This window comes from Danio rerio, chromosome 22 (genome assembly GCF_052040795.2).
Source record: "Danio rerio strain M-AB ecotype USA chromosome 22, GRCz13ab, whole genome shotgun sequence".
Classification (NCBI taxonomy): domain Eukaryota; kingdom Metazoa; phylum Chordata; class Actinopteri; order Cypriniformes; family Danionidae; genus Danio; species Danio rerio.
The window spans coordinates 14,440,652-14,455,235 of NC_141042.1; the positions used below are offsets into that span (position 1 = coordinate 14,440,652).

The 14,584-nt window shown below is 36.8% G+C and overlaps 1 protein-coding gene across 2 annotated transcripts in view; it reads left to right on the forward strand.

Annotated features, from left to right (window-relative positions):
- sh3bp4a (SH3-domain binding protein 4a) overlaps positions 1–14,584 on the forward strand; it is a 54,895-nt gene that overhangs the window by 14,792 nt on the left and 25,519 nt on the right. Inside the window, 1 exon segment of one of the 2 annotated variants that reach the window (NM_001316330.1) lies at positions 14,330–14,522. In NM_001316330.1, coding sequence (NP_001303259.1) covers positions 14,402–14,522 — 121 coding nt within the window. In that variant the 5' untranslated portion in view covers positions 14,330–14,401. 2 annotated transcript variants of the gene reach the window in all.

Sequence of the window (14,584 nt, forward strand, 5' to 3'; positions counted from 1 at the left end):
GCATTGTTGCAATCTTAACAAGTACATTCTTGCCTAAAAAGCCTTAAAAGTACATTATGTTGTCCAACAACTGCAGTATTTCATCGCCTTGGAATTGTAAGGTTATATCTGACATTTTTGTCAAAATTGAGTTATTGACATATTCTTATTAAATGACAACTTATTTATATTATGGGATGTTTTTTTTTTTTTAAATGGAAAGTTGTTTACATTTTAAAGCCACCTTTCCACTGCATACGTCATTTGGACACGACTGTCGGAGTATGCCCCCCTTGTGTCAGTCGCACAGAATTTTCAGTGTTGTCGTGCACCATGGGAGAGAAGCTAAATTCTCGTGGTATCCCAAATAAAGTGCCAAAAGAGTCTTTATTCTCTGTGCGTTCACCATGATTGAATGGAAGAATGAATGAATACTAGAAACTCATACACTAAAAAAATTTATTATTACTCATTTATTAATAGAAATGTTTTATATATATATATATATATATATATATATATATATATATATATATATATATATATATATATATATATATACCTTTTTCTTAAACCCTCCTATTTGTCATCTCACTTGCACGCATCTGCTTGTGCAACACTAAAATACATTACATCCGGTCGGCCGGTCCCATACGGTCTAGTCGCAGGAGTTCAAATATTTCAACGGATCGATAGCTCAGTTCAGATCCAAATTTGCCGCATACGGAGATGATTGGAGCTCCACGCAGCTCCCAGACTACTCTCCATTGGAAATAAATGACTTCCGGTCTGTCGCTTGTCGTTTGTCATGTGCAGTGGAAAGGAGGCTTAAGACTTTTTATTTAAAAAAGCAAATATTACACACATACTGTTTGCTATATGGAATGCAAAAACTTTGAAGCTCAATATCTTAAAATCATTCAGAACACATAATTCCAGGGTGAGGATTTGTCAAACTGTAGTGAGTTTATTGATCTGCTGTCACGCTGTGTGGGCGGAGTAATACAGAAGGGTGAGAAGGCTGTAGGAGTTCTGATATTGCAGGATATCACACGGTTATCATCCAATCAGATTCGAGAACCAGAAAGAACTGTTGTGTAATGATTAATAATGTTTTTGTTTCAAATAATTGCTTTATTTAATATAAAGTAATTTATGAATAAAATATTTAAAACATAAATAATGCATTACAATATTGCTGTTACAAATGCAGTTGTGTTTTATATAATTTAAAAAATGATTCAAATGTTGCTAATTGTATAATAAATCATGATTATAAAATTACAAAAAATATATTTATGCTAAACTTTAAATAAATAATTAATATTATAAATAATACATTATATTTATTATAAATATTATATTAAATCCTCATAATAGATGTAAATAATTAAATTACAATTTATATGAATATTTCAAAAATTCCTAAATTATTATAAACCAATGTTATTCTTGTATACATTTATTCATCTACATTTAATGTGTCACTTCATTTCCTGAGACGCTTCATGTTTTCCCATCACCAAATTGTGGTTGCATCATGAAATGGGGCGAATAAATCTTCATGCTTATGTGATGCAAGACCTGTGACGTGAAGACTGCACCACCCCAGTAACCAAACACACACACAGTGACAAAATACACACACATATCCTGCGCTTCAGGTTTTATTCAATTTCAGGCCACATTTAGTGTGTAATGTAAAATTCGATTCCACTGCACCATAAACATGTTAAATGATGAGCAGTGATGCTGGTGTACTGTCAGTGCTCGTCTCCAGAGAAGTCTGTGTGTGCATGTGTGTGTGTGTGTGTGTGTGTGCACCATAATAATTAGGTTTGACTCCATGGTTTTGCACTGGATAGTCTCTGCAGGGTTTCTCCTCCCTCCGAGGACTTCAATCTCTCTCAAATGCAGGTGAAAACTCTGAAATAAATAATTACGCCCTTGCTTAAGTGCTGAAATTGCATCCAGCATGGGGTTTCATGTCAAATTACATAGCAATAAAGCCAGGAAGGATACCAATACTGTATAAGTTGAAGGTATGCAAACGTAAACACCAGCAGCGTACAAGCTTTATATAAAATATTGTGTGTGCTAGGTATAGGACGATAACCATTTTCAAGGTATACCATGGTTTGGAAAAGTCAAGGTTTTAAAACCGTCAAAATTTTCTGCAATACCGTTCCTAAGGTATGTGAAAGATTTATTTTATTTACTTTTTTTTTTTTTTTTTTTTTTTAGAACAGCAGTATCTCCAGCAGAAAAGAAATCCAAAGATGTCGTTTTATATTGTAAAAAAAAGTTTCTGAAACTAATGAAGAGCGCAGAAGTCAATGATTCATTTGAATTTGTTTAGCTTGTCATGTTTACTGCTCCAAAATATTTTAAATGTTTCCCAAATTAAAATGGAATCGCGCTTTGGCACGGTTCAAGGCAACTGTACCTAGTCTGAGTAGGCCCTTGAAAAATGTTTTGAAGTTCATTCATTCATTCGTTTTCTTGTCGGCTTAGTCCCTTTATTAATCTGATGTCGCCACAGCGGAATGAACCGCCAACTTATCCAGCAAGTTTTTACGCAGCGGATGCCCTTCCAGCCGCAACCCATCTCTGGGAAACATCCGCATGTCTTTGGACTGTAGGGGAAACCGGAGCACCCGGAGGAAACCCACACGTTCGCAGGGAGAACATGCAAACTCCACACAGAAACGCCAAGTGAGCCAAGGCTCGAACCAGCGACCCAGCGACCTTCTTGCTGTGAGGCGAACGTGTTACCCACTTTGCCATTGCATCGCGTTTTTAAAGTTGATTCCTTGTAAGATTAGCTTGATGTGCTTTAGCCCCTTAGCGTTAAGGAGGATTTATACTTCCCCTGGAGGCACGTGGCAGATCTCCGCTGACTGCATGCGCACCTCACGTAACGGACGAGGCTTTTATACTTAGCTGTTGTGATATTCTTTAAAACGACAGGGGGCAGTCAAGTAAACCCATTGTAAAGTCAGACAGATAAACCGAGAAGTAGGACGTTTCCAGAACTACGTCATATCATTAATATGGTTTCAGATTTTAAAATGTAATAATATTTATATAATGTATAAATATAATAATATATTAAATAGTAGTATAATGATGATTATAAAGTTTTTTTTTTAAAACCATTTTAAAAATGTTAATCAAACTTTAATGCATCACTTGCTTTCGTTCAGTTCAGTATATTAATACACTGAACAGTTCTAAATAAAGCCCAGAGAAACAGGGCATCAGTATATTGTAAACCGATAGGTTCAAATATTAGCTGTGTCTTCATATAATATGCAAATTAACTTTATGCGCAAAACTAGATTATCACATAAAACTCGTGCGACTAAAGCAGCGTTTCCATCCAACGAGTCAAAGCTATCAAAATCATCACTTCCTGATTAAATAGAGCCAAATATTAACAGTAAACACTGAATTTGCTGCAGTTGCGCTGCATGAATCTTTTCTTCGTTTAATACATGACTTGCGCTTCAGAAGGCAATCCTGAAATGCAGTGAACGCATGGTGGCGTTTGAAGGCATGAGATGCGGCGCACAGACACTCTTGATTCTGAAGGTCATTAATAATATAACAACACTAACACTGAAATGGTTAAGGCATTTTAAAATGACCAAAACAACATTTCAGATGCTTTACAATGTGCTCAACCTGCTAATTTGTCCATTCACACTCATTTTTATCGCATGACCTCCTATAACAAAATCACATGATCTTATTTTAATGCGCATACTGGAATTTGTTCGCTAAAAGTGTTGGCATCGCAGTTTAAGCACATCATATTGAATAAAAAGTTTATCCTACTCAGTTATGCGCAGTTTGTGCTCATCTTGGGGTTTCCATCAACAATTTTTTTATGCTTCTATACAAAAAGCACATTAAAATAAGTGGTTGGAAATGTAGCTAGTATCTACAAATTGAACCAAATTCAAATTTAATCCCCCAAGTTTCCATTTTGGACCTAAAAATATTTTTTAAATGCTTTCGGTTTAACTAATGACTTTTGGCATACCTACTGACAGCAGCGCAGTGGTGAAAGCTTGATTTCCGCCATGTTTGTACATTTTTTACAGCTTCTCCTTTCTCCAACTTTCTCCCTCAGGAATAGTGCAAACCTAAAAAGCACACTCATCATCAGTTTCTTCAAGCACAATGCATTGTGTTTCATTATTAATGGGGATTCAGCATAAATTCAGTCTTTGTAAACCCCCTAAACACCCCTGAATCTCCTGTTGGCGGTGGAGGTAAATCTACACTGGCTTAAGTGGGACTCGCCGGGGTTTATTTCTTTTTGTTGTTTTTCTGAAGATGGGACGAGGGTGAGCAATGCTGAAGCGAAGTCTTCATTGATATGTAGAGTGTTTCTTTGAAAGAAGGACTGACCTGACGCTAAACAACAGTTCATTTACTCTGGACTTTGTTTAAGCCCCGACTAATCCAGACCTCCCGATAGGAATGAAATCTGGCATCGTTTGTCTTCTGCGTTTGGTGGGCTGCATTTGGGAACGCAGTTTACTAGCCTTGAATTGTTTCTTTTTGCGTATTCATGTATGCAAATGGAATTCTGAGTGTAATTGAAACAGCAATATGATGCCTTTTTTATTTGTACAGCTTTGGCACCATGAGCATGATGTGCTTGTACATGTGGCTACAGATTGAATTTGACTTGCAACATTTTATAATTAAATAAATAATTGACTGCACTTTTTAATGGTTGATGCCTATTTTGGCGTTTTTGTGTGTGTGTTTTTATAATTCATAATTGCAATACATGTGTATGTGTGTGCGCAGTAATATTATTTTAACAGTAGTTTTACTGGCAGACATTAAATGTACAGTAAATCTGTAATAAAAATTATGTAGAATATGAAGTTTTTAGACATCAAGTATATTAATAATTTATAATCAGTATATAATTATCCATCCATCATTCCATCCCATAATTCCATTTCATCCATTCATCTATTCCATCATTCCATCCATCCTATCATTTTATCAATCCATCCCATCCATCATCCAATCCCTAATTCCATCCATTCTTCCATTCATCATTCGATCCATCCATCATTACATTCAATCCCATCAAACCATCCTTCCATCCATCCCATAATTTCACCCAGGCCATTATCCCATCCATCCATCCTATCCCATTCTTCCATCTATCCATTATTCTATCCCATCGTTCCATCCATCTATCATTACATCTAATGCCATCACTCTATCATTCCATCCATCCCATCATTCCATCCATCCATCATTCCATCCCATTATTCCATCCAACAATTCATTTATCCATCTATACCATCATTCTATCCATCATCCTTAAATTCCATCTAATTCCATCCATCCATCCTTCTATCCATCCATCCCATCATTCCATCCATCTTTCCACCCACCCTTCCATCAGTCCATCCATCCATCCATCCATCCATCATTCTATCCAATTCCATCACTCCATCCTTCCATTCATCCCATAATTCCATCATTCCATCCATCCACCCCATCCATTCATCATTCCATCCCATTCTATTCATCTATCCATCTATCCATCGCACCCATTATTCCTTTCTTCCATCCATCATTAGATCATAACATCCAATCCCATCACTCCATCCATTTCATATTTCTATCCATCCATTCACTCCATCCTGTCCCATCCATCCATCCATCCATCCACCCACCATTCCATCCTATTCCATTCAACCATCCATCATTTTATCCATCCAACCACCATTCCATTCAACCATCCATCATTCCATCCATCCCATCCATTATTCCATTCTATTATACATCCAGTCCCATCACTCCATCCATCCATCCACCCCATATTTCCATCTATCTATCTATCCGTCCGTCCGCCCATTCATCCATCCATCCATCCCATATTTCCATCCATCTCTACATCCAACCCATATTTCCATTCATCCATTCCATCCACCATCCCATCTCCTCATTCCTTCCATCCCATCTTTTCATCCATCCCTCCATCCAGAAATTCATATGACACTGTATTTTACCTTTTTAGATAACATTTAAATGTGCATGAAAACTTTTTTTAAAGCAAATGTTGCCCTTTGTAATTATGTAGTTGCTTGTTGTTCGTATCTTTTAATCATTCCTCTTAAGAAAGATCGAGTTAATTTCCGAGAAATACGTTTGATAAAAAGGCTTGTAATGTCAGACTCATTTGCGTTAGCTGAAAATTGTTAGGTAGAATGACCTATTCACGTAGAGACGATAAATGAAGCTGGTCATTTAATGGGCTCCTGGAATTAGCCTCTTATGGGCTCTTTGAAATATTATCCTCCACCCACACCCCTCTGCACTTTACCTGAGTAAACCTTTTGTTTTAGAGTCGGTGGTGAAGTTTGGACTGCCAGGGCAGTGAAGGGTGAAATTGCTTTGTCCTCTAAAAATGTCTATATATACGAGATGGTCATATTTACCAAATGACGAGCCGTCGACGGAAATCCCACTCGCCTTATTCACCCAATTAGCTTGTCAAAGTAATATTAAACTTCTTCACATCATCATTGTACCTGATAATACAATTTTATACCCGCAGGTCATAATGTGCCACATTATCTCCGTTATTGCACCAACATCACATTTTGGAAATGTAATTATAATCATTCATTTGAAATGACAGGTATTTTAACACGAGGATTGGTTTGGATGTGGATGAAGCGACGTTTGAATTAATTAATTCCTCCAAACACTGGGTTTTATCTGCGGGAAGCTGTCTGAAGGACGATGATTAAGGAGGAGTGCTTGAATTGAAACTCATGAGGTTTCCGCAGTGCTAACAATGTATCTGAGAGCATCTAAATTCCCTGGCCTCCAGCTTGAAGTGCTTTCCACTCATCTTCGGTGCCGCATCCGAGATAAGATGTTTTCATGTCTTATGGGACACCCGGGAGTCGTGGATTACCGGTGTTTCATGTTGTAGACGGATGGTTAAAACATCTCTTTGGAGGATGGCACTGTATATGGGAATTGCAAGGTTATGGTTCCAGTTCCATTAAGAGTTCTTGTAGTATTTTTGAGGAGTGTTGTTTTTTTAAGGTTTACACCCATGTTGGGCATTTTGTAGAACTTTTAAGTGCATAGTTGACCCAAAAAGAAGTTTGGTGTAAAGGATGCTGTAGAAGATCTAACTTTAGCCTGATAGCATTGAAAACGCACATACCTACCTATATTAGGGTTGGGCTGATAGACAACACAATGCTGAGCCGGCATCGCCAATCCTCTGCCCCGCCCTCGTCGCAAACCCACTCTTGAAAAGTACACACTTAGGCCCCATTTACACTAATATACACACACACACACACATCCACACACACTGTCATGCTCTCGTCTGAGCTCCAGTGAGCAGTGCACGTCGGACAGTTTATCAAGGATGTACCGCTGGATCGCATCTCACTATAGTTGTTAAACGTAATATTCAGACATCCCAAGTCTCCCGAAACTCTCCTGCAAATGCATAGAGATTCCCGGATGAACGCAAATAAGTAAAATAAGTTGCGCACCCTTCTCACCCATCACAACCGGATCCGTCCTAGCTCCTCAGACATGTCGCAACACCGCCTCCAACCCCTCATAACCCCCCCACAACCACATGACAATGATGTTTCACATTAGACATCGTACAATGCCCAACCCTAACCTATTTGCCAAATTGTGTCATTCAAACCCACAACTACAGAAGTCATGAACACACACCCAATAAATGACCATAGCGGCTATTAACAGTACATCGTGAGTCATTCACCAGTAAGAGAACTTTATAACATTTTATAATACTACAATCTCAAATGTAAAATCCTTTTGGAATAACTGAATTATGTCTAGCATGTTTTGGGTTGTGTAGCAATCTAAACTTCTCAGTGTGTAATACTATTTCTTGTATGCAAGGATTTCTGCGATGACCGTGTGGTTGGACCGGCTAACGTCTATATGGAGATAAGCACTTTGTCTGACATGAATTTGTCTGGAGGGCAGAAGGTAATAAACTGAATGGGAGAAATAGCGGAAAGGCTATATTTTTGCAATTTATACCATATTTCAAAGGAGATATAATTAGGAAATAAGCACATATGTTGGGCATAATTCTTATATCATGAAGAGCGCCGTGTTTCCTACTAAACTAAAATATATTTGCCTGTCATTGAGGCGTTAGATACTGTATTAGCTATGTTGCATGAAAAATACTATAGTCAATTTTATAGTGTTTAGGAGCAAACTATAGATAATTACGTGAATTAAACTGTCGTAGTAATTATATTGTTGCAGTGTTACGACGCCACTGTAGTAATAAACAAATTATTCAATAGTCTTCAGTTTCTATAATTATACACAATCACAGTACACCACAGTTTACACCAACTTTACAGTATTTATCACAGTTTGTCTATGATACAGTATTCGGTACACTTCATACACTTTACTATGTTGTTCAAGAGCATGTTTATCATAAATTTCTATAGTTTTATTTTTTCCCATGCAAATATATTTTAGACGCGTGGACGCATATTTACCTTATTATTCATTTATTTTTGTAAAGGGGAAAAGTGTTCCACAATAATAACTGTTTAGTTTTGTCGCAAGCGTTGTATTTCTTTTGTGTTTGGTCAATTAACTTGCCACCAAACATTTACTGCTGCTGCGTGAATAGACGTTAACGTTACAGTTGTTTATTCTGCCAAAACGCCAGTAAACACTTGAATTATTGCAAAGAAAGATGGACATTTCATGGCAGGGTATTTTATTTATATTCTCCTGAATTTTGTATAATTGTGGTGGTGTTTGTATCAGATTTTTATATAATACATTAACATATTTATACACATTGCTAGGCCTGTATATAATCTTTATCGGTGCTGTCAAATGAATTATCGCATTCAAAAACAGCTTGTACACATGGATATATTAAATAAGTGTTTTACATGCCGACTTTTTTGTTTTTGTTTTTCAGCCAGTTCCTTGAATTTTCCCCCTTTTTGAGCAAAGATTTTTGGTTTTAAGTACATAAAATCGGTCTGGCATTTCTTATTTTGGCTTTTTTAAACAATTATAAATGACAGAAAACAGAAACATTTTGATGTTCTGATAGGGATTCCTATGTGGAAGAATAACTTCCTGCCCTCCATCTGAGTCTTGCACATCATCAATGACATCATGTGAAAACAACCTATACTAATTACTGCCAGATTCTTCTTAGCTGGCTAGGTAGAAGAACAGTATTTATGTTTTGTTTTTAAACTAAAAGAATATCCACAAAAAAAAGGAGTCCTTTAAACAGTAATATCATCACCAATTTCAGTGTTTACATTACATTTTAAAATTTTTTTTTTACAATACCAAGGTAACAACAACTGGCGCATTTGTATTGCATTCCAAAGAGTTCTGTTTTTACCACCAAATCTGTGCTGACTGGACTGGATTAGCACAATTAAATGGTCAAATGAATGGAAAAGTGGTTCTGTCGATGTAGTCAAGCTAATTCGTAAAGGGAAACAATCTACATAGGCTTTGCATAACTTAAAATATCAGTTTAAAACATTAATGCCCTTGTAAAAGCAGTATTGCAACAATGGCATCATCCTTCAGACCCGTTGACCTCTGTAGTTGCTGCCTCCAGCTTGCAAAGGCAACGGTTTTGACCCATTTTTTATTTAATTTTTTTGGTTGATAGAAGGCCTCTTGATGTTGGAAAGAAGTTCAGATTGATGTAGTTTGCTTGCCATCATCGTCATAGCACAAGGTCAGCACACCATTAGACGGTTTAGGTGACCAATCGTAATGTTCAGCCTGAACACTTTGGACAGACATTTTTTTTGTTGTTCTATGCCAAACCCAAAATATAAAAAATACAGAAAAATCACTTACTTTAATGAGTACTTTTTGAATGTGAAGAGACTTTCAACAAGCACAATGAAGTTTCTGAAGACACACATTCCAACTTTAACTTTGGCCATCCATGATGTTGGTGACTTTCTTCAACGGAGAAGATTGTTGTGGTTCTTGGTGACTCATCAAATCGAAGTGAACTACTACTGTTAATTTAGCGTATTCAATCATTTTATCATTACAAAACTGACCTAGATATATTTAAAGATGCATGAATGTTTGCGTTTCTATAGTTAACCTTTTACCCAGACTGAATTAAATTGTGCCTACTGCCAAGTACACAGTCATATGCAGATGTCCATATGCCTTTAATTATATACCAAATCATGAGGTATGACAATGATCAAATTGCTGTTCAGCATTGGGAAAAGCATCATGTGATACATTATGTCTTTCAGCAACGTATGTTTGTTGAATGCAAATGGTTGTTAAAACCCCATCGGGAGGAGGGATTGCCCACAAAGAACAAGTTAGAAAATAACTGGAGAATCAGCTGATGAATTGAATATGGTACAAGTAATGTGGATTTGAGAGACACTGTGGACTCGAGCAGACATGAGCTTTGTCTACTTTATTGCTCAAGCAAGAAATTATGGGACAATGGGAGCTCATTGACTTGACACATTTTTTGGTAACTGAAGAAATAAATTGCAATGACATTACAATAAAGGAAAAACAATACAAAATAGCTCAATAAAATTAATACTTGGCTACAGATTTATGTACTGCATACAAGATAAGAGTTCTATCTTAAGGGACACCAGAGAGTCGTAGATTGCTAGTGTTTCATCTTGTAGATGGATGATTTAACACATGTCTTTAACTGAATGTTACGAGGATGTGACTATATGTGAATTTTAAGGTTATGGTTCCAGTTCCATTAAGAGTTCCTAGTACTTTTTATAAAGTATTGAGTTTTTTTTTTAGTTTTTCATCAATGTTAGACCAACTTTTTTGAACTTTTTTTTACAGACTAAAAGATAAACTCATAAACTATACAGAATTACGGCTAATTTATGCATCTGCGTAGAGTAATTGGCATAACCCACGGCACCTGCCTTGCACGTAGCTGTGCATTTATACTTCTGCATGCTGTTTTTGTTGCTCTGCAATAACACTTCCAAAACGCGAGCTGGCAGTAGGCTTTGTGTTTCTCTGTATTGTGTTTCTTCATGGATGTTTTGTTTTTTTCTGAACACTACAAGTAGCTGAAACTTGCTCATTCTAACGTGGGAGTCAGCGAACTTGCAACAGCTTTAGTTTTGTGTTTACCCTCTGATTAAAGTTCCCATTAAGAGCTACTCTCAGCCTGTCCACACAAGTTACAGCTACCAAACCGACCAATCGCAGAACTTGTGCTATACATCAATGCGACGTATAGTTACATTGTTTGAGACGTGCATGTCGGCATCCCCGTCAGCTACTGCAAGGGTTATGCGCTCACGTGAAGGCTGCACCAGATCAAACTTATACTTTATTAAAGTATAAATCAGCCTTTACAGTATTGCTAAACACTCATGATTACAGACATAAATAGTACAAGAGTCTGCTTCCGTATTCCAAAACTCCTATATTTAAATAGAGATTTGTGATATACACAACTCATAATATCTCTGTTTTTTTATTTCTAGCTATATTTTGCTGTGGTTTTTAACTGACAAGCCCATGTTCAGCTAGACTCTGAAGTTGTCGGATCAGTGATTTAATAGCTTTATCACCAGAATCTGCGATAAGAGACACAAAAGGAAGGAATATAGCGGGATACAGAGGGATTATGGGAGGTTGACACTTGTCTTCAGTCATTGAAGTGCCCCAGGTGTCGTTATCAGAAACCATGATTACATCCTTGTCAGACCTCTAAGTTTCTAATCCATCAGTGCTCTTCTTTTGCCCCCTAATACCTCCATTGACACATCCATCCATGCTAGTGATAGCTTTGTGGAGTATAAAATGAGATCTTTGTGGCTGCCGCTTGCGTTGGAAGATCAATAGATTGTATAGGAACACTCCACTTTTTCTGGAAATGGGTTCATTTAACAACTCCTCTAGAGTTAAACAGTTTTATTATTTTTGAATTCATTCAGTCCATCTTTTAGTCTGGCGTAGCTTAGCTTAGCATAGATCATTGAATCGGATTAGACCATTAGCATCCATTAGAGTTTTTATAATTTTTCTGTATAAAGTTTGGCTCTTGTGTATTTACATTGTGTACTAAGACTAATTTCTGGCATAATAATCAAGGAACTTTGCTGCCATACTATGGCTGCAGCAGATGCAATGATATTACTTAGTGCCATTACCTGCATCCATGGTTTTCTATTGATCTTAGCATGATGCTAATGGTCTAATCTGATTCAATGATATATGCTAAGCCAATTTAAAGGTACTCCTGCCAGACCCAAAGATCTTCTGAATGGATTAAAAAAGGGTTAAACTCAGCTGTGGGGAGCTCCCAACCTAAGATGATCCTGAAGGGGATCTTGGAAAAAAAAAAAGTGGAGTGTTTCTTTAAAGTACTTCTTCAGGTCTTATAGAACTGAGGGAGGTCAGTGCTGTAATTTTTACAGTTCATCAATTTCTGATGGATTGAATTATGAATAAAATAAAAGGATGAAGGAGATTTTTTTTTCTTATAGGTTGGACTGAATGGAGTGAAAGCCAAGTGGTATTGCTGACCTAGTTTGGCATCTGTTAAAAGTAGATTAAAAGAAATGGACATTTTAAAGGGAATGAATCCTTCCACCAGTCTTTTGTGTGAAAGGCTTTAAAAAACACACATGCCAAAGATGCTTAGCTCCCTTTGAAGGGTTCATTAAGCCTTTAAGTAACTGGCATGAAAGGTCCTTCGAAGGCCATCGTGTTTCCTTTCAAAGAGTTTTTAAAATATTTTTTCACCTTCCAACTTTTCATTGCATTCGAATAAGTACACTCTAGTGTCTCTTCAACCTCATTTTAACTTTTCTGCTGTAAATTGTTGAGTAGAAATGAAATTATTATCAGCTTCTCTGCGTTATTTGGCCCTTTGGTTTTGTTTGATATTCCTTTCATGCTCCTGTGATTATTTAGTCCAACTAATTATAGCTTGTTTTACATATCTGCGTTGTTTTGCATGTCTGTCACGTCAGGAGCAGATTAATAGTGCTCATCGTCTCAGACAGAAGTTGAGGCAATGATGCATGGAAATAGAGTCTGTTTCCTTCTCCCCCAAAGCCAAAGTGTTGCTCACCTTAAGTCACAACTGGAAAACTAGCATTTCTAATCCACAACAAGGTGGGAAAATTGTATCGTTTTGAATAGACCTGCAGGAATTTGAGAAAAAAGTTCCTGCATTTTCTTCTCCTAATGGAACCATGCTGACATAAAGTAATGTATTCACTTTTTGGATGGTAGTTATTCATTTTCATCACCCAGTGAGTGTTTTAGTTGGTTTAATTGACGGAACCCCTGCCGCACCGTATGCATGCGATTTTTAGTTCAAGATGTCCTTTGATATGCTTTGATATCTTTCTTTTAGATCCTAGCGAATCAAACGCTCTAACAGTGATAAAAGACAATTTCATCTGGATATTAGGTCTGTAAATTCAGAGCGTTTTACATTGCTGTTTCTATTTAGAATGGCTACCGTTTATATTATGTGAATTCATGTTGCAAATCACAAATATAAAAGTGATTTTTATTAGCTTGTTTGAGGTAGTGTGACGTGCAGAGTGGAAACCGTGCAGGGATGTTGTTCTGTAAAGGCTTATGTATCTTTAAAGACACTTTAAGTGCCTTTTTGTGCTAAAGGAAATTACAGTATTTTTTATGGACAAGCTGTTTACCTCTGTCTTATTTCCAAGGGAAACAAAACATTCAAGATGAATAATGTAAGGGAAAGAGGAATTGGTGGTGTTAGCTGAAATGAAATGGTGTCTCGGAAGTGAAGAAAGGCATTCAATTTTGATAAAAGACTGATGATGTTTGTGTTGTTGTTTGGAGTATAGTAAAAATGTGAACGTGCAATAAGTAAGTACATACATAAATAGGTCAAGTGAAGGTCAATGATTTGGCACATTCTTGTTTTAGAAGTCTCAATGATACAGAGAATAAATCCCCATCTGAAATTTGTTTTTGTTTGACTTTAAAACTAATTTCCAACTTAAGATGACTTTTGCATAGCCTTTTCCAAGATGAATTAAAAATTAATAAACTGTAAAGATCTCTTTATCTCATGCATTTTGAATTACATCTTGTGCCCCTTTAGCTATATCACACCAATCTGTAGCTACAATCTTTCTGAAGAGTTTTGCTTTAATGATCCAATAATCTGATTGCAGCATGTCTTATTATTCTCAGTGCATCAAGCGTTTGTCCTGCTGCACAAAGCTAATCGAGATTGTCTCCGTCCTTTTTGTTTTCCCAGCAGGACAAAATGGAAATCTGCCAGTGTTTGATTATCAGGTTTGGAGGAATGGTGAAATAGCAAAACCGATGCAACATGGCTGCCCACAGGATCAGAGTAACCAACAACAACAATGTGCTCCCTAGGTGTAAATCAGAGGGCACTCTTATTGATATTGATGAGGGAGTGACTGAGGCGAGTCTCGTAGATGTCAAAGGTCAGTATATTACACCGCTAATAAACCTACAGTACCTTTGATTCAGTCGTGCAATGTAAATT